The 27197-nt window shown below is 40.0% G+C and overlaps 1 protein-coding gene across 6 annotated transcripts in view; it reads right to left on the bottom strand.

Annotated features, from left to right (window-relative positions):
* DNAH11 (dynein axonemal heavy chain 11) overlaps positions 1-27197 on the bottom strand; it is a 295116-nt gene that overhangs the window by 223807 nt on the left and 44112 nt on the right. For all 6 annotated transcript variants that reach the window (XR_006889759.1, XM_046669559.1, XM_046669561.1 and 3 more), the window contains exons 15-26: positions 20356-20688; positions 19878-20132; positions 19628-19797; positions 19153-19375; positions 15093-15209; positions 14901-14987; positions 9338-9496; positions 8333-8416; positions 6711-6869; positions 3961-4083; positions 3123-3245; positions 528-752 (exon numbers count right to left, since the gene is read on the bottom strand). Coding sequence is in view for 5 of the 6 variants with exons in the window: in XM_046669559.1 (XP_046525515.1) it covers positions 528-752; positions 3123-3245; positions 3961-4083; positions 6711-6869; positions 8333-8416; positions 9338-9496; positions 14901-14987; positions 15093-15209; positions 19153-19375; positions 19628-19797; positions 19878-20132; positions 20356-20688 (2058 nt within the window). In the remaining variant the exon portion in view is untranslated. The remainder of the gene's footprint in view (positions 1-527; positions 753-3122; positions 3246-3960; positions 4084-6710; positions 6870-8332; positions 8417-9337; positions 9497-14900; positions 14988-15092; positions 15210-19152; positions 19376-19627; positions 19798-19877; positions 20133-20355; positions 20689-27197) is intronic.

Raw genomic sequence — 27197 nt, 5'->3', positions numbered from 1 at the left:
ATAACTGATAGTATTACTTTGTTACTGGCTTTTCCTCCTCAGTTTTTCCCTAATGAAGATGACTCTACCCACCTGCAGGCTTGGGCAATCTACGGCCCATGGGAAACATCTGGCTGCTGCCTGTTTTTGTACAGCCCGAAGCTAAGAATGGTTTTTACATTTTTAACTGGTTGGAAAAAAATCAAAAGCAGTATAATATTTTGTGACATAGGAAAATTCTATGAAATTCAAGTTTCAGTGTCTATAAACAAAGTTTTATCGGAGCAGAGCCACACCCACTTGTTATGCAGTGTCTAAGTTTCCTTTTCCACTACAGTGGCAGCACTGAATTGTGACAGAGACCATATAAAACTGCAAGTCTAAAAATATTTACTATCTGACCCTTCACAGAACAAGTTTCCTGACCCCCATTTCCTGAAATGCAAAAATACATTATCATAAATACAATACCCCAAATCATGTCTCTTTACAAGATTTCCGTATTGTTTGGAAAACCTTGCTAAGATAGAAAACTGTCTTCTACAAACCTTAAATTCAGCATCTACTCCATCGAACCTTCTAGCATCTTTCACAAGCTGGATTCGAATATCTTCTGAACAAGCAAAGATGCTTTCCAGGTGAGACCAAGTTCGCTGGACTTCCATCCAAGTAAAGATGACTGAATCTGCTATGTTTAGTTTATTTTGCCAGCTTAGGACTTGCTCAATGAAATATTCCACATACTTGCTTTGAAGCAGAGTCTGCAACTGAACCTGAAAGAAAGGCAAACAATTTTAAGCAACAGCTAAAGGGGTAAGTACTGCGAGAGAAGAACCATACCTATTCTGTTCATTGCTGAATTCCTAGGCCCCAGCATGGAATACGTGGAACAGACATTCAGTAAGTACTGGCTAAATGAGTGAATTAAAGGCATTAAATATTCATATTAATATTTTTTCCAAAAGAGAAAAGATAAATATAAGCAACTGCATTTAATACTAATGCCTACAAGACGACTATGCATCTCTTTGTAGGCAGGAAAAAGTATTGTGAGCCAGGACGCAGCTTTAGGAATTACACTTCATTCTTTCATCCTCTCTCACTCTCCCTCATCCTGGCCTACTAATCATTCCAACAGTGTGGGTCTTTTTTTCCTTTTCCACAAATGAAAAAATATAATAAACTTCCCTCCAGCTTCCATTTCCTGCCCCTTCAGTTTATCACCAAGCTTTGCAGCTCTCTCAGCACCGAGGCTTGCTCCTACACCATGCAGTGTGGCCAGCACTTACAACCATTCTCACACTGACATCTCAGAAAGTCATGGAGTAGAATAGCCTTTCCTCATTCGCCTCCAACTCAAGTATTTAATTCATTTGACTCTTCTTTTTTTCCCCCAGCTTTATTGAGGTATTATTGACATATAATATTTGATAAGTTTAAGGTGTACAACATGATGATCTGATACACATACATCGTGAAATGGTTATCACAATAAGGTTAGTTAACACCTCCATCCCCACGCAATTACCTTTTTAGTGTGTGTATGGTGATAACATTTAAGATCTACTCGCTTAAGCTTCAAGTATATAATACAGTATTGTTACAGGCACCGTGCTGTACATTAGATCCTCAGAACTTCTTCATCTTATATCTGGAACTTTATACCCTTTGACCAACATCTCCTCACCTACCCCACTCCCCAGCCCCAAGCAATCACGATTCTACTCTTGTTTCTTTGAGTTCAGCTTTGAGTTCCATATACAGTGAGAACATACACTATTTGTCCTTCTCTGACTTACCTCACTTAGCTTAATGCCCTCAAGATCCATCCACGTTAGCGCAAAAGGCAGGATTTCCTTCTTTCTTATGGCTGAATAAAAGGTGTATATATACCACCTTTTTCTATTCATTCATCCATCAATGGACACTTACATTGTTTCCATGACATGTGACTCTTCTTTAGGGGAAAAACTTATCCCATAGGTTCTATCATATGGCAATATCCCTTTTCTACTATTTTGCTGACCACTCTCTCTGTGTCTCCTTTATGTCTCCACCTCTTGTTCACCAAATGCAGCCTTTTCCGAGGCTCTATTCTCAGTCGACCTATCTTCTTTACCTCTCATTATCTAGCTTATCAATTGTCAAGATACCAACAACGACCTCCCAACCTACAGTTCTAGACTGAACCTCCATGCTGAGCTCTGGGTCTGACTTTCCACCTTTACATAAACGTCCCTCACTCTAAAATAATAGAGCGCTTTCTCTGTAGCTCAGATTCTTTTCCTAAGTGCCTTATATCTAATAATAACAACACTACTGTTATTATTTCCTCTGAATAGTTTCTATCTTTTATCTTTCTTATCTCTCATGTCCAAAGAGAGGCCAACTCACAACCTTAGAATTCAAGACCATATATGCTGTGCTCTGGACTGTCTCTCCAGGCTTATTTTATTTTATTTTTTTTTTAAGATTTTATTTTTCCTTTTTCTCCCCAAAGCCCCCCAGTACATAGTCGTATATTCTTCGTTGTGGGTCCTTCTAGTTGTGGCATGTGGGACGCTGCCTCAGCGTGGTTTGACGAGCAGTGCCATGTCCGCGCCCAGGATTCGAACCAATGAAACACTGGGCCGCCTGCAGTGGAGTGCGCGAACTTAACCACTCGGCCATGGGGCCAGCCCCTCTCCAGCCTTATTTTTTATTATTCCCATAAAGAAAAAGCTATATTCTAAGGAAACTACACTCTTAAAATTACCTCTGAATGGCAGGTACTTTCTGGCATTCCAAGATGCTACCAACATTGCCTCCATTGCCTGTAACCCCCTTTCCTGACCGCCATTCTTTGTTGAACAAAGTTCAGCACAAGCAGCATCACCTTACAAGGCCCTCCCTGAGTCCTTCACCCTCCCCATCAAGAGCCTCTGCCTCTTCTTAGACCCTTGGAGCCCTTCTACCTGTCTCCCTGCTCAATGCAACCTCCTTGAGAACAAGTGTTCATACCTTTTGATCCCACAGGGTACCATGCCTGGAGCTAGGTACAAGCAGACACCCAATGAACGAATAAATAAATTTTAAGTATTGGAACTTGGAAAATGTCTAAAATCATAAAAGAGAAAAATCTGTAATAAAAATATCAATCTTACTTGGTTGTGCTCTAGAGTTTCAAAAAGTTGTTCATCAGACTTTAGTAATGGAATGCCCGTCCGATAGTGAACTTCGTAAGAGAACTCCATGGTTTCCCAGGTCTGACTGATTTCTGCAATAACCTAGTAAACGGCATTAAGTTAAGTGCACAGAAGTTTAACTTAGGGCCAATATCCAGGCTATGAATCTGGAATTTAAGAAACTTTTTACAATTTTTTAAAAAACAGTGATATCAAATATTATAGGCCTAATTTTTTTTCCTCCAAATAATTTACGGTGATGAGGTTTAGAGAATGGATTCCATTACATAAAAGGAAGAAGCATCCCACCAGTATCAAATTTCCTTTGGATCCAAGTTTCAGATCCTTCACTGAAACAGAATGCTAGAGCAGGAAGGGACTTCAAAGGCACAGCTTTGACAGACATCTACGAATCAGCTCGAGGAACAGACAGTGCTCTGAACGCCTGAATGCGAAGCCCAGTCCCCGTGTGAAGCAGGGTAAGTTAACTACCTCTCCGTACCTCAGTTTCCTCATCTGCAAAATAGGAATAAAATTACCTACCACAGAGAATCAACGACTTAATAACAACAAGGTGCTTGGAGCAGTGCTTGCTACAAAGTAAATGAAAAAAGTTTTCCGCTGTCATCATCAACTGGGCCAACCCTCTTGGTTTACACATTTACTGTGACTTAGAAGGATTCAGTTTCCTGTCCAAGTCACACACTAACCAGCGGCAGAGAACAAACTGGGACCCCTGTGTCTCCACCCCCAGGCCTGAGGCCCTCTGAGTCTGCTTAGGTGCTAGTGCACAGGAGGCAGCCCGCGGACTCCACACCTTTTCAGTTCCCAGTTCTTTCACAGCTTTGTCCACAATGCTTCGGACGTCCTCTTCCACTTGATGCAACCGCAGTGCTAACAAATCGGCCAAAGTTGTGGCTTCGTTGATTGAAAATTTGACCTAATTAGGAAGAAAAAAGGGCAGAATTTATATTCTACATATATTAATGCTTCCTTTTACCTAATGGCCAGAGGAATGAATCATAGCCAAATAGAGTGAAGTCAGCTGCTGAGTCCATCTCGTCCATCTCGTTCTGAAAGGTGGGGACAATCAAAGCTATTGCTTCTTACCTCACAATGACTGAGGCATCACCCACCAGAAGGGGAGGCCAAGGCTGAGGCCACATTCACACGACACTAGTTTCTTTTGTTTCATATCCTTCCTTTGTCAGCTCATTTCTTATCTCCTTGCCACAAGACCCATTTTTAAAGAGAACCACGTTGTTCATTTATTATAATTTGGTTGAAATCCCAGGAATCAGGGAGTAGCTCATTTGTCTTTTCTTCCTAACGTACTCTATTCACTGAACAGAACTCCCAGTTGTTCCGTGATTTAACCTAGTTTTAGCACTAATTTAATCTTAGTTCTTTGGCAAAAACTCTTCTTACTCATAGTGTCATTATTCATATTTACCACAGGAAAAAATAATTCATATTGATCTCCCCGCCATCTTGTTGACTCCCCCGCCCCACCAACCCCAGTAATAGCTAAGAAGCTCTCAGCTCTTGCTAAGTGCCCAAACTCATCCATGTCCCTCACTAAAGAAGAGCTGACCCCTCCTTGTGGCGGCAGGAAAGCCATTTCCTTTCTCACTGCTGCTAAGAATATCCAGCCCCCGCTTCTTTGAGGCTGCAGTGCTCCCTGGCTCTCCCCAACCTGTAACACTGCTTGTTGCCATCTGCCTCTCTGCGTGGGGTGACTCCATATCCCTGTTGGCCCGGGACTGAGAGATGCAAGACTTTCAGGGCTAAAACGTGGAAAATCCAGAGCAAACCAGATGAGCTGGTCTCCTATCTCTGCATCGCTTTTGACCTCGCTCCAGAGCTGATAGGGACCAGGCAGCCAGCTCTGTCTTAGAGAAAGAATGAGCCGGGATGCATCATGGGGCCACTCTGATTAGTTATGCAGTTGGTGCCTGAACATAGACACTCAGCCCTGGTGACAACTGGAGGTTGAATCTAGCAGCTGCTCTGATGCCCCGGGACAGCCTGGAGGAAGTGCTTCTTCTAAAATGATCTGCCAGAGAAGGTGCCTTTTTCTAGCTTGCAGAAAGGCATGATACAGGCTAGAGACTGCAGTGAGGAGAAATTTCATTGGAGGAAATGTGAGGAGGGAGCAAGAGTGGGGCACACAGTCTGCTGCATACTGAGAGAGTCAATAAAACTTTTCTGGATGAATAAATTAATCCATTACAAAGTCTAAATATACAATGTCTAAGAGGCTCTGTGGAAAGTATTATAACGATAGCAGGTTCAAGGACCATTTATTGAGCACTTACTACATGCTAGGTCTCTCTCTGTTTAGAATCTTACCTCTAACTTATTCACTAAGCATGCCTGGGAAGCATTATAGCACTGTTTTTATTTCATAGAAGGGGCATTTAAGATATGGAGAGCAGGGAACTTGCCCAAGATCCCAGGGTTACTAAGTGTTAAGGTTGGACCAATAAAGTTCAGGACATCCCCACTTCACCAAGCAACCCCTTTCCTCTGTTTCTCCACTCTTCAAACTTGGTCTTCAAATCATGAGAGCCTTTCTGCACAATGTGTGCCTTGAGAAAATACACACATCAAACTGCCTTTTACCTATTTTAAACTCATAAAGGTCACCTTCCCTGACAAATAAAGTCTAAGCTTGGTATATTTGCTCTTAAATGGATGTAGAAAGTCAAGAAAATATAACCTCAAGTGGCATGGAGGCATGAGAAAAATCATTTTATATTTTGCAATAAACTCAAACCCATCAAAAGAATCCACACCACTATTAAATGAATGGTGCGGGGGGATCATGATTCCAGAATTCTCTCTCTTCCTCAATTCATTTCTATACCCTCTGATCGTCTCCACAATAGTAAGATTCTTTGCAGCCATGTTATACCCTATAAAATGCCTTCACATGATCTCACTTGATCCTTACAAGATCCTCTGATGTACGAGAGCAGATCGCATCCCTTTCATTTTAATAGTAAAAAACAATAAAACGGAGGTGGTCTTAGTGAGTTCAGGCTGCTATAACAGAATACTATAGACTGGGTGGCTGAAACAACAAATATTTATTTCTCACAGTTCTGGAGGCCGGAAGTTTGAGAGCATAGTGCCAGCGTGATCAAGTTCTCAGTGAAGGCCTCTTCTTGGTTTACAAACGTCTGTCTTCTTGTTGTATCCTCACGTGTCTGAGAGTGGAAAGCTCTGGTCTTTTCATCCCCTTATAAGGGCCCCGGTCCCATTCACAGGGCTCCACTCTCATGACCTAATTATCTCCCAAAGGCCCCACCTCTAAACACCATCACACTGGCAATTTAGGCTTCAACTGATGAATTTTAGGGGAACGTTGAGTCCATAGCAGGGGGCTAAAACTAGGATCGTTGCAGGTTCAGTCTGAGGATCCCATCTCAAGGAGCTCGACCTCTCCCATGTGACCAGAGACCCCTTCACAAATCCCACTTCATCCCAGATGAACGATGTAAACCAAGGAACAACACCTCACAGTCACAAGAACATTCGACCAATGAGACCCGGGAAACTCACCCCAACAGCCTTCATCAGCTGGTGCCAATGCCTGTCTCTGAGGGCAGGGCTCTGTAACTCTGCGACGGCTCTCAGTGAGGTCACCATGTCCTTCACCATGCCTTCCAGGCCTGCATAAGCATCCCAGACACGGACTTCCTTGTCTAGTGACCAGATTTCCTAAAGAAAAGTGAAAAAAAAACCAAAAAACAGATTCCCAGATAGAATACATTTTATAATTTGCCTCCTTTGAAAGCATCAATATATATTTCCTTGGATTAGGGAAGAGAATAAAAGCATTTAAGCTGCTAGGTTAAGGACTGAAACCAGAGACACCGAAAAGGACCCACTCACTCTCACACACATTACGAATCCACTACGTACAAGCTGCTCGTGTACACTGGTTTCTTATTCACAGGCTCTAACTTGGATGTCCCTTGAGGAAACCCATGGGACAGTAAATGTAATAGAGTTTCCAGGAAATGTACAATCAAGAGTGTTTCCTCTAGAAACATAACTAAGTGGAAAACTGAGATTATCTGGATTACTAAGACCTTCCTCTCAAGCCCTGATTTCAAATGGTAGCCTTGAAACGTCGGTTACCTTTGAGTTATTGTTCCTTGGAACTTAAATATTTCATTTGAAGACATGTCAGACAGGGCTCTTGACTTGGCTGTGTTCTTGGCTCATGGAACATCAAAAATGTGAATGAGAAAACCCATAATAAAACAACAATCTTAGCAGAAAGAAAAGGACAAAGCCACTTGTTTAAAAAAATAAAAAAGCTTCAGCTGAGAGTGTGGGTCAAACTGTCTCTCTGAAGTGGGATAATCCGATGTTGAGGAGATAAGTAGGGAATGAGCACAGAAACGAGACACGGTGACCTCATGACAAAAGAATGATGGGACTTCTTAGTTAGGGTCCATGGGACCACAGCATTATGAGAGAAAAAACTGGGAAGAGCTGGTAGGAGTTGAGCATGGAACTGAGTCGGGGCAAGGATGTTCTGAGGTGAGAAGAAGGCCAAAGACCCTGCCGCTTTTTAACTGTCTTTCACGGCGAGGCATTTTGGCTTTATCCAAAGAGGTTCTACTCCTTTCAGAGGGCATATGGCTGTGAGGACTATACCTCAAAGCACCAGATTCCAACAAGCCCAGGTCTGTTATCTTGAGCTCCCTTGGGATACAGAGGAAGTAGTTAGAACAAAGATCATAGTATTCCACAGAAATCCACAAGAGGCATTCTCCAATTAGTCACCCCAAATTCCAGAACCAAAGGGTACTTTTGAAGAGACAAAATGCTTATGGTTGTCAATGAAGAAATTCAAAATCTTTCATAAGCCTAAGCCCTCAGCCCTGATACTCTTCATGTTGCCCTCTATTCAGACAGCCACAGGAAGCTCATGATTATTGTTGCCACTCATCAATTCATTAGTCCTAATATGCTTTTATCCACTCATTCACAGAAAGGCAGGCTTGATTAGAAGTGCAACTGGCTGAGAGCGAAAAAAATACTGCTCATATCATCCTGTTGGAAGTAAATAAGGACACACAGCCCGAAACACCCGTTACTAGGTTAGGGAAGATGGAAGGAGGTGGTGCCGAGAAAGATAAATTGTTGTAATAGACAGTTATGGAACTTGCCTTGGCAAACCTTCTGAGCTCTACATCCATCTGTTCCACATTAATCTGTCTCCACTGGGTTTTAGTCCAATTATCAATGCTTGTCTGAAAACGTACGAGCAGATAAAAGCGTCAACAACATTTGGTGAAAGCAAGTCTCCTCAGCAAAATATACAAACTGATGATACAGGGACTCTCTCATGCAGTGGGAAGTCAATTACTTAAATATTAACTGCACTTGTCAAAACTTCCCTATCATCAAAACAAAAAAGTTGTCAGGACCTGTCAAATTTAAGGCTAAAACATTATGATATATTAATTTCTAGTAGCAATGACAAATTCCATACACACACCATCATTATCATTGAACCCTGAGTACTTTGAATGAATTGATAAGTATATTACCATTAAATACCAGCTTGTAATTCTACATATAACATAAAATAAGCTTTCATAAGACAATCTTCATCCATTATAAACAAAACTCTCATTATCTCCTTGACCATATTCTATGTCTTGATAATATATTTCTATATGGCTTTCAACTAACTTCAAAGAAAATTATATATAATGCATGCCGCAGTATGCCTTGTTCCCTAGAACTTATTTTTATCAAGTTTGTAACTTAATTAACAATATATAAATTAACTATTTTTAGTCAGGTCCATTTATATATGCACACACGCATAAGTACAAGCATAGGTGAAAACATGATTTCATATGCATAGGTGACTCATCTATTAATTTTTATTTATATCCTACATAATCCTCAAAAAAGATTTGAAGCAGTCAACTCATTATACCAAGTTTCACTCAGAACTAGAAACAAGAACAACGGATAGTTCCAGAGAGGAATCTTCTATTAATAGAGATACAAACTTGAATTCTAGGGTAGAAAACCTAATATCCACATATTTGAAGACATCATAAAATTCAGATAGAATGGTAACTAACAGTTGCATACTTATACAAAAGAACTACTAAAAGGAAAAAAAAAATGCATGCTTTCAGAGAGCAGTGTCTTACTCTAACGTGAATAATGACATCCCAGAGGCCCTTGAGCAGTTCCACTTCTTTGCGACACCGCTTCATTTGTTTGTACTCTGGAAGAGCCACTTCAAAAAGATGAGTAGATTCTTGCATCTGCAACATTTCTTCTTCTAACACCTCAAGCTCTTGATTTGCCTAAGGAGCAAACACACACATACGAACACCCTCATCCAACAAACTGCCAAAGGAAGAGAAGCCACACAGTTCTCTAGCTCTGGTATGTCAACATTCACAACTTTGAGTTTAAAAAGAAAATGAAAAGAAATCTGCAGTATAATTACTGGTAAAATGTAGAAGGCTCTAGTGGCAAACTCATGGCCACTCAAAAAGTGAGAGCAGTCTGTTAATACATACGAGAATCTTATCAATACTCTCCCTCTACATATTTCAGCAAAATTCACTCTGGCATCAGATTTCTACGAATAGTTTTTCCTCTTGAATTTCACTGTACACCTGGGGACTTTGCTGGAGAACAAAGGATGAGACTCTAGAAGCTTCCATGTAAGAATAAATCACTTTTTTTAAAAAAAGAACTTTCAGATTTAAAAAATATCCTAGAGATTATCAATAGCACAAAATGTACTGAAGAGAATTTGTGAAATAGAACACCGGAGCTAAAACTACAGCACAGTATGAGAAATTTCACCATCTGATTATCTTTACTAAGACTCCCCTACCATCCTCCTATTTAGAATAGTTTGTTTTACACCAAATATAAGCCACCTCTTACTTTTAGTTTTTATTAACATAGTAGTATATTTACGTTCAAGGAGTCCAGAAGAGCCTGTAATGCAGGAGAAGCTGGAACCCTAGGTTCACTCTCAGTTCTTCTGGGTGCTATTTCTCTAACTCTCAATGACGTGCACAAGCTGCTCCTTTTCGATTTATCAAGCTTAGACATCACACTAGGTTACCAGCTTTGCAAAAGAAGGATTTAACTTGGTTTTTCCACTTTGTATTTTCTCCCGTCCTCCTTTCGACAGCTAATAATTCCATTACTTTAGTTCTTCTGATTTTGCTTTTAAACACCCAATCTTTTGTTTCATCTACTTTCAACTATCTCTTAACTTCCTACCATGTAAATAAGAATATTAGTACTCTAATATTCTTTCGTTATACAAGTTACAGATTGCATTTTTACAAGTTATACCTTTATAAACAAGAACTCCTATTCTTAGTTTTACAAATGTTTTAGTATGAAAAATTCCATACACATAAAAGGGTGTGGGTGCGCCCACCACCCAGCTTAGGAAATACTATGTTACTAATAATTTTTAATGGCTACCTCAAGTTTTATCCCTCTCTTCCCACTAAAAATTTATTCACCAAATTTTTATTTCTTCTGATTTTTATCACATTTTCACTACATATATATGTACTGTACTGGTAAATGCCAAACTGTTAAAGTTATGTTTTTGAAATTTATATGAATAGTTTTATACATTAAGACTTTCAATTAATATTTATTTTTGATGTGCACCTATATATTCATGAAGATATGTGCCAACTTTGTTTCCACTACTGTATACTACTACCTTGAATGAATATATTACAATTAATTTATTCTACTTCTGATGGCCATTTAGGTTATTCCTGTATTTCATCATTGGCACTAATGCTACTAGGAATTTTCATACCCCCTGGCATAAATGTTTCATATTTAGAATTTTTGTTATCCTTTAATGAGTTAAAAATGTCTTCCAAGAGTTTCTATCACGAATGAATGTTGAATGCTATCTAAGATTTTCTGGCATTTCCTGAGATGATCACATGATTCTCTTCGTAATCCATTAATATGATGACATACTAATTTTCTATTGGTAAATCAAATTTGTTTTCTAGAATAAACCCAACTTGTTTATAAAATGGTATAATTTGATTACGTGTTGTTCAGTACGTTTAGAGCTACATGTACATAAGAAAGACCGGCCTACAATTTTTCCTTTCTCATACTGTCCTTTTATGAAAATTAGACATGCTTCACAGAGTAATTTTTGACTGTTCACTCTTCTTCTGGTCTCTGGAATCACATGAATGAGATCTGTTTCTTGAAAGCTTCTTGGAATTCACTTGTAATGCCATCAGGGCCTGTTAGTCAATCTGTTGGAAGATTTTTAACTACTGGTTAAGTTTTTCTCTTTATTTTCCTACTGGTTAATTTTTAACAGTTACAGGACTAATCGGGTTTATATTTCTTGACAAAGTTTTAGTAAATTATATTTAAAAAAAAATTTATCCATTTAAGTTTTCAAATTTCTTGTTAACTGTACTCTTTTGAATCTTTTGAATTTCTGTCTTTCTGTACCGACATTCTCTATTTTATTCCTAAGATTGTTAATTTTGCTTATTCTTTTTTCCCTTCATCATTCCCCTAGAGGTTTATCAATATAATTAGTCTTTTCTGAGAATCAAATTTGGTTTTGTTGATGCTCTCTTTTCTTGAATTATATGCTTTGGAAGTTATTTTAGTGATGATTTATTGGTGGTTAATTTCTTCTGGTTTTGTTTATCTGAAATATCTTTATTTCATACTTGTTATTTAAATATAATTTTACACAGTAGAATTTGGAAACTATCATCCACTACCTCCGGCTTCTATTGTTGCTGATGAAAAGTCTGTTCTTGCCCAATCACCATTTCTAACAGGTGACTTGTCTTTTCTACCTGGTTGCTTTAAAGATCTTCTCTTTGTGTTTGGTTTCTGCAGTTCACTTTGCTGCGTCTAGATGTTGACTTTGTATTCATCCTGGCTGTGATTCAGTGAATTTCCTGAATCTATTGATTCATGCTTTTATATCTCGATTGCCTGTCTAATATTCTGTTTATTCTCTCTCCAGGTAATCTGAGTAGAAGAGTTAGATGTCATTCTAACTTCTTACTCTGTCTCAATCTACTTTATATATTTTTTATCTCCTGACACCTATGTGCTGCCTTCTAAGTGATTTCTTCCAATGTTATTTTCATTTCACTAATTCTCTTTTCAACTTTAACCCTTTAACCCATCTGCTGAGTTACATTTGTTTTTAATAATTATATTTTCCATTTCTGTAAGTTCCTGGCCCTTTTTCAAATTCAACTGATCACTGTTGATAGTCTCAAAACTGAGAACTTGCTCATTTTTTTCCATGTTATCTTTTATATCCTTAATAAATATCTTCTACTATCTGATGTTTTATATGAGTCTCTGTGGTTTGTTCTTTCTGCTGGCTCTCAAGAATGATGATGTGCTTATTGTTTTCTTGTAAACTCTTATTTGACTGAACTTAATCTGTTGGACCTCTGAGGAGACTGGAATGGGAGCACTTTTTTCCAGAGAAGATTTGGGTTTGCTTCTACTAGGTGCTAAGAAGAGCTACTTATAACCATTTCAATTTCCTGGCCTGGAAACTCCTAAGTCACAGAAGTGCAAAATTGAACCATAATCCTTGTCAGAACCAGGCTATGTTTACAAATCCCCAGAGGATCCTTTCCCCCATGCTTTACCCTACTCTGGGCCTTAGCAAGGACTGACGGGTAATCTCATTGGCTGCCTTTGCAGGCTGCAGAGTTTTCCCAGCCCACCTTTTTCCTGAGGGTGTAACCTCTTAAGAGCATCTCCTACCTCCCCTTGAAGTTCATCACAAAGTTCTAGACTCCTGGTACGTTCGTTCATTTGCCCCACAGCAGCACAGGCCCCTCTGCTGCCTCTGCTTTCCATTCTAGTGTCAGCTACTCCATTTTTTTCCTGCCCTTTATAGATTTCTCTTGTTTCCTCGAGAGCTCAGCAATAGATTTAAAATTGCACATTTGTGAACATGTTTCAGCATCTGTTTTACAAAAGACAGATTTTCAAAATATCTAGTCTACCACACTCCCCAAAGCTAACACCCCTTTATTTATTTTTAATCATTTTTCCTATTACTTGCACTAATTCAACTATTCCTAGAAATATATACCCAGTTATGTTTATTCAACTGTTTACTGTATTTTTGGCTATGAAAAAACAACAGCACACAATATAACTTTACTGAGGAATCAGTTATAAAAGCAGCGATTCACTATACCACTCCCCCTGTTCCTGCAAGGAGCAAAGTTTCTGTCTTGCAGAGTGGGGGCCTTGAATACTAGGATCTACGGCACCAGCCCAGAAAAAGCAGATACAAGCCTTTGGTTGAATCTAGTTAGATAAACACTAGATATGCATGCTGAACAAGCATACAAGAAAATGACCTCAAGACAAAGGTGATCCGGCCCTACTAAATTCGAGACATCCCTCAACCCATTCTGTAAATCCAAGGAAAAAGATCTGACTATATACTGTTATAGTATAGCATGCAAATGGTAGGATTCAATAAATGATAACAGAAGTAAATGTTTACATATAGCACACTGGTTAGTCAAGTAAAAAATGTCTCCCCATCCACAATCTGCTCAGACCAACTGCAATTTAGATATAATCTTTAAAAAAACACAAGTCTATTAGCATATTCTAACCTACTCACTTTCAATGAATACATTAACCACTTTTCTTCAGCCAAGCGAAAGAGAAGACCTTATGCTATAGAATGGTGTTTTCTGAATGGGTTTAAAGCAGTTAAAACTAAATTCAATCCAAAATTTGGAAAGAGAGGTAAAAAGCTGTGTGAGCTGTAAGTTTACACCAGTCTAAGGAGTAAAGACTATCTCCAGCATGAGTGAAATCAGGACGGCAGCCTAGAGGAGGAACTCAAAGATCCCCAGCCTCTAAATCTAAACCTCACCATGCCATTTTCTCATTTGGGCTGCTGGGTTAAGAATTCCTAGAGGAACAAAGATCGTTTTGCTAATAAAAGTTTAAAACATTTTTTCAAGCCTCATATGAATTCCTTACCTTTTTGGATCATTTGCCCATTATATTCATTCTGATAGTCAATTATAATAAATCAGTTCATTATAAACTAGGATTGAATGACTCAATAATATTTGTATCCAGAGTTAAGAATAAGTTATGGGTTTTGAGTTAAGAGTAAGATATGGGTTTTCTTTACTATGGTTAAAGGTTACTACTATTGAAGTATCACACGGGAAACTGTAGAATGGCTAAAATTCTTGACTTTTAAAAAAATTTAGACAGCTAGAATTTTAATACTAGCTCTGTCACTTACTAACCGTGTAATCTCGAATGAGTTACTGAATTATACATGATTGTTTCTTTACCTGAAAAAAAGGAGAATAATAGAAGCTACAACACAGGGATATTGCAAGAATTGAAAGAAATAATGTAATTGCTTAACAGAGTTCTTGACATCTACTCCATCCAGTAAGTGGTTAAAAACAGTAGCTGTTCCTACTTTCATTAGTATGGTGACTTGGCTGATGATAGTGGTTTGGGGAGACATGATTTAAAACACAATATAATTTATTTGGGGAAAATTATTTATAACTAGGTTTTAAATAATTAATTCTCCCCCCCTCTAACTGACTGCAAAACTAAGGCAAAATATAGCAGTATCTCAGTGTCTAAATTTATTTTCTAAAGTAGCTAGTGTAACACACACAAGATAATCGAGATCAGCATTACCTTATCGAGCACTGTGTATGGATTTTCTGCATTAAAACCAAGAGGAGCATAGAGTCTGAATCTCTCTCTGAACTCTGCCTGCTTCCCCTGATGAGGGTAGGAAAAATGGAAAGTAAATCTCAAACAAATCGCTCCAATTATCCTTGTAAAATCTTTCTTAAAAAAACAACAAACAACTTGGAGCTAGCTTACATCAAACAAAATACATTTTTTCCTTATAAGAGTGACTTCTGCATTTTGAAGAGGTGAAACTTCATGTCTGACAGTTGCTGCAATCTTTTTGGTAGTTTCCCACCTTTCAGGTAATTCCTACAAAAACAAAGGCACAAATGGGAAATTACTTCAACGCCCCAAACAAAATCAACTCTACAGGATTCAATTATTCTACTCTCTTTACACTAACCCATGACATCTTTTGATTCTTAGAGAAGTTGTTTATCCCCAAAATAATTACAGTGACCAAAAGGCTCAGAGCCAGGCTGAAGTCCAGGCTGACCCCCTGACACCTCTGGATTTGTACCCTCCAAGCATAAACCACACTTGTCTTCTGGTATAAGATTATTGCAGAACAAATGAATATCTTTTCAAAATAAACACAAATTTCCAGATTGTTTTGCCATTGAGGGAATAAAATTAAGGTGCTCTGTAAATGACTTTGCTGATCTTTAACAACTGAAAATGGAGCCATTTTAGCAGTTTATAGCAAGTGGGGAAAAAAAAAAAAAAAGATGCTTTGAATCTGCTGGGGCAGAGACGAAAACGTGAATCGATCTTATCCTTCACTTTCCTCCAGCTCCCAGAGCTCTGTGTGCTCCGTCTTGATGGAGAGTTTGAGCGTTTAGGTTAATTTTAAATGACCAGGATTTTTGAAGTAAGAAGAAGTAAAGGGAAAAGAAGGTCAATTCCTACTCGATGTAGAACAAAAGAAGCAATAAATAGCTCAGTAGCAACTCAACCCTGCTCTCCCTGCCTACAATGCAAATAGGACAACACAAGTTATTTATTTTTTTTTTGAAGAGTTGTTGTGTACAATTGCTGTTGAAAAGCATTCCTTGTGTCCAGACTAACAAAACATTGTTTCTCTGGGTCATCTCCTGGGACACTGAAATTGTTTTGTCATACAAAACCACCCATAGTGATGGGACTCCACTTGTGTAGCTGAAGTGCAAAAATCAAAGGTGGTAAAGACTATTTTGCAACCCTTGATAAATATTTGATGAATGATTCAGTAACCGCCAATTATGAAGAGGGCACTGCGCTGAGTATAAATTGTATCTGTGTGGTGGAGGTGTGCTACAAAGATAAAACACATTCTTTGACTTAAATTGTTTTATAATCTGTCAGAGCAAATGAAAGGCACACGCAGTAACTATTCTACATGACAGAATGTGTTAACTTCTCGCAGGTCTATGTATTATGGAACCAAAATGCTCAGGAGGCAACCTGGTGTCATGACAGGAATACCACTCAGGCCAGGAACCGAGAGCTCTGGGCTCTAAACCTACTTGTCCTCCCATCTTGTGCTTTCGCCCTTTGCCTCATTAAAACTCTGCATCCTCATCTGTACAGTCTCACTTTGCATTTCCACCTGATCCTGTGGAACCCAAATATCGCAAGGAGTCCCTCAGGGACCATAAGTAGGAAGCCACAGAGAGGTCACATAAGTGGACTCAGGTCCCTCAATCCTCTTCGTCCACAGTGGAGCTGCTGTTACCTGCTTTATATTTGGGAATTCCAAATAAGCTTCCACTTGGTAAAGATAAATTTTCATTGAAAATTAAAAGATGACATGATCTCTATTGTCTAAATGATCTGATCCACTCAAGGAGGTAACCTTGAATCTGAGGCTGAAGGCATGACTGGATTTCAACAGGCAGAGATTAGGGTGAGATCCCTTGAGATCCTGTGAGGTAAGATTACCAGTGCAGGATCGGGGAGAGTGTGGGCTCTTACGGAAACTGGACAGTATTCAGGAGGCTGGGGCAGTAATGAGGGTTTCTTAGCAGAGAAGGGACTCCATAAGATCCATAGATCAGAGGTTTAATCCAGCTTCAAAGCATACTGCAGATAGAGTGTTGAGGACACAGCCATCTCTAGGGGCTTTTTAGCATAGAACCGAGCGCAGGCAAGTATTTGGAAAATGTTACAATCATTAATGAGAACGAAGGAGAAACAGAGTGACTATCACAAGTTGCTTTAAGTAAAATAAAATTGGGCCAGTTATCCTTCACATGCAACTTGGCCTGCCTATAAATTTTATTTTTCCTCTTGACCAGCCTGAATTACTGACATAACAACACATGCAAAGCTAAAAGTGTGTCCCAGTTTTGAAATACCGAAAAGCCTAATATTTTCAATACTGTCATAACCTGAGGGAACACAAATTCTGGAGGCCGTGACTTAAATTCTCCTTTACCAATTACTCATATTATGATTGCTTTCTCCATATGATATATTTTAAGGTCCAAGATCTGAATCAAAGAATATCCCAATCTTTCTAAAACAGGTATTTATATTAGGTTGTGCTGTAACTGTTTCATCTCTCAGTCTTGTTATGTATCTGTCTATCCATATCCTATCTTACTCCATGTCTACTTGGATTTTCAGCTCTTGGGACAGTTTTACACTTCAACAGAATTTAATAATTCATATATAGGAACTTTTTATAGTCTTTATAGCCAAAAGAGCTCTTGTAAACACACTGTTGCATTTAATGCTCACAAAACAAAAATGAGGGCTGTAAAATGGAGCAGCCACTGTGAAAAACAGTTTGGCAGTTCCTACCAGAGTTGAACATAGAATTACCATATGACCCAGCAATTCCACTCCAAAGTATACACCAAAAGGATCTGAAAACAGGTACTCAAATGAATGCCTATACACCAACGTTCACAGTAGCACTGTTTACAAGAGCCAGAAGATGGAAACAAGGCAACTGTCCATCAAGGGAGGAAAGGATAAACAAGTTGTGGTGTTTATACACAAGGGAATATTATTCTGCCATAAAAAGGAATGGAGAAGTGATACATGCTACAGCATGAATGAACTTCAAAAATATCATGCCAAGTGAAAGAAGTCAAAACCAAAGGATCACATATTGTATAATTCCATTTATATGAAGTATCTAGATTAAGTAACCCAGACAGATAGAAAATGATTGGTGGTAGCCAAGGGAGGGGGTGGTGGCGATGGTGAGGAACGATAGCTAAGGTGTGGAGTTTCTTTTTCGGGTGATGAAAATGTCTTAAACTAGATAGAGATGGTAGCTACACAACACTGTGGATGTACCAAAAGCCACACACTTTAAAATGGTTACTTTATGTTATGTGAACTGTGAAGTTCACCTCAATAAAAAAAAAAAAAAAAACACTGAGAAATTGGAGACAGTATAGACAAATAAAAAAAAGGAAAGCTCTTTAGGGCTATTTTACTGAAAAGGAAGCATGCTCTGAGGCCAGCAGATGAGATGGACTCATACAGTACTTGAAAACAAATCCAAGCTTGAGTTTTATGCTCTAATCACAGAACGAGAATTCAGTAAAAGTGTTCTAGTTAATGTGTCCACTGATCACATTTGCAGGTTTAAATGTAAGCCCATCCTGGAAGCTGGTGGATGATGCAGATAGATAAACTATCTAGACGGGCAGGAGAATAGAGTCTCAATTGTGAGACCTTTGTTCTGATTCAGTTACAACTTCATCTGCCACTAAGCAGCCACCAAGTCTTTCCAGAGGATGGAAACAGGAGGATGGCATAGAAATACTGTTCAGGAAACACAGTGATTTCTCCATCCAAATTGGGCTTTATTTATTTATTCTTCATCAACATGTCCATGGTATGTTTCCACAGACTAGGATATTTCTCAACTGACAGGCAGTTTTAAGTGAAAGAGAGCTTTGGTACATTTCATGTGTGGAAGTGATGGTAAAAGTGGAACTCAAAAAAGCAACTTCGAGGCTCTCTGTTACCTAACTACCTTTTAACAAGAAGGCAGTGGAGCATAGCAGTTAAGAGTGAGTATTTTGGCATAAAACACACCTGGATTCGCGTGTTGGCTGGCTTTACTACTTGTGTGACCTTGAGAAAGTTATGAAATCTCCTTAAGCTTCAAACACCTGACATGTAAACTGAAAACAGTCACATCTACAGTATAGGTTCTTATGAGGATGTCATAAGAGAGTCTATGTAAAGAACTCGGCCAAAGGAGACCCTCAATTTATGGTAATTAGGATTATTTTACCACTACACTTACCTCTAGCTGAGTATAGACCTGCTCAGGCATCTTCTGACCATAGGTCTCCAAGAGTGCGATGGTTTCTTTCAGTGGTTCAAAGAGTTCATCAGTAGATCTCTGTCGGCTTCTCACAGCCAGAAGATGCCCCATGATGTCAACTAAACCATCATGATCGGCTTCCCTTAACTCTCTCTGAAGTCCGGCATCTGTCTCCTTTATAAATTCTTGTAGCTCATTCAGACTATTAAATACATATATGTATATATAGACACATACACACACACACATGCACAAACACAAACTAAGCTCATTAAAACACTCAGAAGTCTAAGACTTCTGATTGAGTGTTATTTCCATTATTTTCCTAATTATAAACATTACTTGTTCTATTATAAAACAGCAGTTTTAATGCTCTTAAAATTTATAGCTCAATTTTAGAAAGCAGTCGGGTGTTAAAAGTTGTAATTCCAAATACCAAGGCACAAAAGGCTACCTGTCAGTGACAAATCTCAATAGATGCTCCTGAAACATCCAGCTCCATTTCTTAATGATGTTTAGCAAGCTCACTTTGAAAGGCTTCATGTCCACCTTGAACCAACTATCAAACACTCTGAAGTCATCAAACTTGCTCATCTGAACATACAAAGCCTCATAAATGTCAATCTATAATTAGAAAAAAAAAGCAACTATAACAACTCAATCAAAAACCAATAACTACATTCAATGCTAAGGGTTTTCCTTGCCTGTTCTTTGAATTGCTCAAGAGTTGGTGGTTGTTCAGGAATTTCTTTATTTGCATGAGCATCTATGTCCTCAGATGAAAGAATCTGGCCATACAGGAGAAAATGCTTCATAAACTCAGCTCGGTCATCCACCCAGAGGTAAGCGTACGTGTCCAGGGTATTTCTGAAGTCCAAGACTTTGTTGATGACATCTGCCACTCTGTTCATTATCTCCTGCCTGGCCTGTGCCAGGCCTAACACGTTATCCATATCACTCTAAATGAGAGGAAAACCAAGAACTTATTAAAACCAACCTTGCCCTACTACCAACTATGTGCAACATAACATTATCCAAGGCAGGTCTCCAAAGGGAGAGGAGTTGGTCAAATCAAAAATTGTGTTGCTTTTTCCAATTTCTCCTTTCCCTGTGCTCCACATTGACCCAATTTATTTTTGAATCATTAATATGAAAGCTCCTATCCACTCACAAAGAAAATACCTGATAATTTGCTATTTCCAGATGCGCCGCTACCCGCTTCATCTGGGCAGACATTCTAAAACTTCCACACAGCATTTCCTCTACCAGGTCATAGAAGCCATCCCCAGCCTCTCTTTCTAATGAAGGTTTAAACAGAATCTCAGGGGGCATTAAGAACATTTGTGCTTGAAAAAATGGTGCAGGTTTCAATTGTTTCTCCGTATTCATCAGAAAGAAGTCTAAGTCATGCATTATAGCTTGAAAAAAGCCTTCTACCACGATGTCATCAATGAATTCTACATAAATCTTCCAGGTATCCAGAGAAGGACTGGCTTTGAAGAGCTTCCTATTTTCCTAGAAACATGCAAGTATTAACAGATGAGTATAAACAATAGTGAGTACAAAAATGACAGCTTTCCACTTAAACGGTTTGTTAAAGAATGGCTTGTGCATTTTTGTGCACAACACAGGAATATTCAAATGCTATGTTGCACAACCTTAAGCTAGACGGTAAAGATCCAAGCAGGACTTTGTAACATTTAGTTCATTTATAAAATATATTCAAAAGTCATTCTTTAAAGGAAAAAATCACTACGAAGATTGCTATCTTCAAGTACAAACAAGAAACACACTCGTTCCCAATGCAGTCTACATGTATTGGACCTGGGCTCTAGTTCCTGCTCTGTCCCCAACTCGATGTGGCCTTGGACTTTGCCTCCAGGGTCTTCCCTGTAAATGAGGTTTCCCTATCTGGCCCTTCAGAGAATACCGACCTGGGATATTCCAAGATGACCAGGTCAGCAAAGTGCTAGGTACTCTAAGGCCATTACTGGAGACTCACAGGGTACCTATTATATTAAAGTCTGTTTAACTTGGTTTAACCCAATTCTTTCCAAACACGAAGAATATTTTTTGCAAACCTCCTAGGAGCAACCTATGGAATAGTAACTCAGCTTGGGAAGCACTGGCCTGGTGAAGTCTAAGCTCCCTTTGTGCTTCAACAATATCAAGTTCCTCTATCTCAACATTTCCCAAGAGTGTGGGTGAAGCAATGGACAGGTCAATGGGGCACGACAGGGCCAGGCACATATAAGGTGAAGGACTGCTAGAGGTTGGGTGTACACTGTGGCAGGCTGGGGGACATCGATTTCAAAAGGTCAGCAAGGTTGATTCCTGAGACATCTTCTGAGTAGCAAAGGTGTGGTCTACACAGGCCGGAGGGCATGTGCCTGAGGCAGAAACTGTAGCAACAGAGAAAAGGAGACACTGGAACGCGAGCTGATAAGAAGGTAGACTATGCTCTCTGCTTTCTTTGATCATTCGCTACCGTGGATGTATGATCTAGGATTCAAAAGTGTGTGCTATATGCAAGAATCAGAACTACAGAGGAGAGTCTGGCTCCTGATAAAGCAGGGCAGAAATGAGCTAGTTCTTTGAGCGATTTCTTGCCCTCAAACAAATTTAAGCACTGCTCCTTTCAAGGATGCTGTCTTGCCCATTATCCAGATGGAGCCATCCACATCTGTGTAGTGTATGCAACCAGCATCCATGGAGTTGTGCGTTGCATATCATGGGCATCCGTACACAGCCGTCCTGGCTCCTTTGTAGACACTAGACCTTAGAGCTAAAAAAGGATCCTTAAAGGCTATCTCGTTCAGTCTCTTCATTTTAAATATATGAAAACAAAGACCTAAAACACATCCAGTGTCACAGTGTTAGGAAGTTAGCAGCTGAGCTAGGACTAGAAACCAGCCCTCTTGACTCCCCAAGGCAGAGCTCCTTCTAACACATCACAGTAATGTACCTGTGATTGCCTCATTGTTTATACTTTTTCATACAAAGGGATCCAGTTTATATCTCTACAGTATCATTTTTAAGAATTGTATTTTCAACGATTTAGGGTAAAGGGAGAAAAATGAAGAGAAAGGAGAGCTTTGAGTTACTAAATGACCACTCAGCTCCTTCTAGACCCAGTTTTCCACGGTTCTGCCCTTCTCTCTTCATCTCCGACTCTGACTCCAGACTATCCATGGGGATCCCACAGCCACAAAGGGGGCAGCACAAAAAGGCAGATGGGAGATGCTCTCTGCTGTATTTCCACAGCTTTTCCCCAAATCGTATTCCTCACTGGAAGGCTGAGAACCAGGCTCAAAGTCATGTGCTGAGAAGAACAGGGAAATCACTTAGACACAACTTATAGAGGCAAATAATCGTTTCATCTCTGTTTTGAAGTTGACTCCCTCAAGTTGAAAGTTCTCCTCAGTTCTCAAACTGAGAACAGTGACTTCAAAGCTTCTTAGTTTTTGACTTAAAGAAAAAAGAAAATACAGTCCATTTATTAATAGAAAAATTCCAACCTTATTCTCTAAGAATAACACTGCAAAACCCTGTTTTGTAACAATTTCTAGTCATGTATGGGCAATATTTTCAGGGCATTTTAATCACGATTCATAAATCTTACTGGTCTTAAACCTCCAGATTAGTGTTTAGGCAGTACATTTTTTTTTTATTACCAAGAAAATAAAACAGAAGAAACTAATTGTAACCCATCGTCTGTCCTCCATCAGACAGACTGTAAGGCGCATCAATTGTAGAGGCGTCCTAGAAATCACAGGATAATTCCCAGAATCAGCAAATAACTCGGAATAGTCAACGGCATGACTGAGATACTGCTGAGAAAAACAAATTTCCAGATGTATACCTTCTTTACATGCCAGAACCCCCAAGGTCCTCTCAAGCCTGCCCAGGCCTTAGGGAGAGCCTTCAGAGGGAGCATGGCCCTGCCCACACCTTGATTTCAGACTTCTGGGCTCCAGACTGTGACAGAATAAATTTCTGCTCATGTAAGACCCCATTATTTGTGGTACAGCGGCCCTAGCATGCTAATACAGGAAGTAATCAAAGAAGGCAGGGACAAAGTCTTTGTCCTGGCAAACTGACATCAGTAGGGAAAATTACAACTTTCTTAGAAATTTCAGACAATCTTGGAAGTCAACAGAAACTCTGAAATTCATATTAATTTTGTTGTTCTTTTTCCTCACATAATCAATACAGTATGTTGAGTGTACCACACCCTACTTTCCGGTGAACAAGTTTGTCCTTCCCTCGGCACCCAGGACAACACCCTCTCCTGGTTTTCCTCCTCCTGTGTCAGTTGCTCCTTTTCTGCACCTTTGGCTGGTTCTTCTACCTGGTTTCCTGAGGGTGGTGGACCCCAGAGAACAGCCCTTGATTTCCTTCTCTTCTCTAGCTGGACTCATGTTCTTGGGGATCTCATTCAGCCTCCTGGTTTAAATATCATGGCCATCAACTTCTCTTAATTTGCATTTGCAGCCCTCCTCCAAACTCCAAACTAGTAAATCCAATTGCTGACACAACTCCTTTACTCGTCTGACAGACGCCTCAGATCAAAACGTCTAAAACTGAAATCTGATCTTCCCGCCTCAGCCTCCTCCTCTCACAGCTTTCCCATCTGAATAGACTGCAACTCCATCTTTCCAGTGGATCAGGACAAAACTCTGAGAATCATCCTCAGCGCCTCTGTCTTTCATGCTCCACATCCAGTCTGCTAGGAAATCGCTCACCCCACTTAATGCAAAATATATCCATAATCCAACAACTTCTAATCATCTCCACGGCTACCATCCTGGTCCAGGCACCACCATCTGTCGCTGAGATTACTGCCACAGTAACCAGTCAGGCCCTCCTCCTCCCCTTGCCTCCCTGTGGTGCAGTTTCAACACAACAGCCAAAATCCTTTTCCAAGAAAAGTTAGAGCACGCTCACTCCTCTCTTCGAAGTCCTGGAAGCCCTCCCTATGTACTTCAGAGCAAAAGCCAGAGGCTGTACAAAGGCCTATGGAGTCTTACCTGATCTGCCTGGCCCCTCCTCACCCCGTCTGACCTCCCCTCCCCCTCCCCCCTGCCCCCGCTATGTTCATTTTCCTGCTCTTCCCTGAAATGTGCCATGCAAGTACTCTCCTACCCGAAGGCTGCTGCCTCTGCCTGGAACACTTCACCAAAAGCCTGCTCGGCTAACTCTAGAAATTTCCTAACTCTATAACCCGCTTCGCTAACTCTGTAACTTTGCTCAGATCTGACCTTCTCATTGAGGCCTACCCTGATCCTCCTATTTAAAACTGTACCCCCAACCCAGCACTCCAGAACCCCTGTGCCTGCTCTAATTTTATCTTTTTTCTGCAGCATGTAATCAATTCCAGCATCTATGACCACTGTTTACGACCTCTCTCCTCTCATTAGAATGTGAGCTCCTGAAAAGCAAGGATTTTCATCTGTTCTTTTCACTAAACTATCTCAAAAATTTAGAATGACACTGGGCCCATAGGAGGCTCACAATAAACACTTCTTAAATAAGTGAGTGACAGTGGACTACTAAGGCATATAATTGGTTATATTCCATTTCCAGCAGGAAAACCATAATCCATTGTGGTTTTTTTCCTACTGAGAGCCTAGAGACAAGTATCTTCGCTTTACATGTGAGAAAATTCAGGCCCAGTTTCTGGAAGACATGAGACTAAAAGCCCTGATTTCCAGCCTCACCCCAGAGCACTTTCCCTACCCTCAGGCCACGGGGCTTTATGACAGCTGCAGAGTGTGTGTGATCTGTCTGCCCTGCCCAAAGGAGAGAGCCCATGGTTTGAGGACTGTATCTATCTATAGAGAAGACTCCATACAGCAAGGATGCTCAAAAGCAAACAGAATACGCTATTTCATTCCCGTTCTTTTTTCCTCAAGAAGATAGGAACAATAAGAAATCAACCTTCCCATGCCCCCATCACAAGCACTGCCCCCCTCTGAGCACCATGCTCCTATCCTTTGCCTTCCCTCCCTCCTGTTACTACAGATGAACTCTCCATGCTCCTATCTAAAGCTGACTTCTACATGTATTTACTAAATCCTATTCCTTTGAGGACTTTCCTCCAACAATCTTTTCCTCTCTACTTGAGCATTCCAATCAACATAGAACCACCCTGAAACATCAACCAATATTAAAAATAAAACCCTCTGTATCCCTGACATCCACACCCCAAGTGCCCAGGTTTCGTTCCTGCCACATCAGAACTCCTCAGGAGTTCATTGGCTGTCTCACCCCTTTCTCCCCTTCTCTCATTAGCCCACTCCAATCAACCTTCTACTCTCTCAGGTCAGCTCCTGTCCTGCTCACCAACGACTTCCACATTGCCATATCTGACAGTCAATCTCAGTCCTCATTTTCAGGTCCTAAATAAGGATGGGACGGAGACAAACTCTTCCTCCTCCTTGAGATCCCTTCTTGACTTGTTTTTACAGAACATCACCTTCCTTGATTTTCCTCCTACTTCATTGGCCTATTTTTCAGCATCCTGTGCTGGATCCTCCTCTTCTCCCTGACCTCAGGGACGACTTCAAGGTCAGCGCTTAGACCTCTTCTCTATCTACAATTAATCTCTACACGATCTCATCTAAGTCCATGGCTTTACGGATGATGTGTATGCTCCTGACTCTCAATTCTGTATCACTTGCCTGAACTTCTTGCCTGAACTCCAGTCTCAAAACTGCAATGCCGGCCTACTCAAAATCTCCCCTGGAGCAGGCATCTCTAACTGACCTGCCCAAAACCAAATCCTGTCTTCTCCCTCAAAATCTGCCTCACCGTAGTCCTCCCCATATCAGTAAGGGGAAACTCCAATCTCCCAGTTGCTCAGAACAAAATTCTCAAAGTTACCCGTGACTTCTCTCTCCTCTGACTCATCACAGCAAATCATCATGGCTCTATCTTCGAAATACATTTAGCATATGACTCTATCACTACCACCCTGATCCAAGCCATCAGCACCTGGGTTATCAAAATAATCTCCTATTTCTCAAAAAATTAAAAATAGAAATACCATATGACCCAGCCATCCCACTACTGGGTATCTACCCAAAGAACTTCAAATCAACAATTCAAAGAGACTCACCCACCCCTATGTTCATTGCAGCATTATTTACAATAGCCAAGATGTGGAAGCAACCTAAGTGCCCATCAACTCATGATTGGATAAAGAAGATGTGGTATATATATATACAATGGAATACTACTCAGCCATAAAAAGGATAAAATCGCCCCACTCACAACAACACAGATGGACCTTGAGGGTATTATGTTAAGCAAATAAGCCAGAGGGAGAAAGACAAACTCTGTATGATTCCACTCATATGTGGAAGATAAACAAACACAGGGACAAAGAGAACAGATTAGTGGTTACCAAGGGAAAGCGGACTGAGGGGTGGGCACAAAGGGTAAAGAGGTGCACCTATAATATGATTGACAAATAATAATGTACAACTGAAATTTCACAAGGTTGTAAACTATCATAACCTCAACAAAAAATAAAAATAAAAATAAATAACAATAATCTAATGGTCTCTCTGTCCCCTGTGGTTTACACTCAACAGGGAAAGAACTTTGAGCAGAGAGTCTCCAGCTGCTATTTCTTCTCAGAGTAAAAGCCAAAGTTCTCATAACGGCCCGTCAGTCCCATGTGATGTACCCTTAGTTGCTTTCAAACTTCATCCGCTACTACTATTCCCCTCGCAAACCCTGCTGCAGGCATGCTGGCTTTCTAACCTTGAACAGGCCAACCATGCTCCTACCTCAAAGCTTTTGCACTTTTCGCTATCTAGAACATCCTTCTCCTGATATCCATACGGCTCGTTTCCTTTCTGTTTCAAGTCTCTGCAGAAACACTACTTTAGTAAAGAGGCCTTTCCAACCATCTCATATAAAATACCATCCTCCCCGCACTGATTCCCTATCCTAGACACTCCGCTTTATTTTTCCACCATTGCTCCTATGACCAAGTGACATTATATATTTGTTGT

This window comes from Equus quagga, chromosome 8 (assembly GCF_021613505.1).
Source record: "Equus quagga isolate Etosha38 chromosome 8, UCLA_HA_Equagga_1.0, whole genome shotgun sequence".
Lineage (NCBI taxonomy): Eukaryota > Metazoa > Chordata > Mammalia > Perissodactyla > Equidae > Equus > Equus quagga.
The sequence above is the reverse complement of the archived record's forward strand: the minus strand, read 5'-3'. Positions and strand labels throughout refer to the sequence as shown.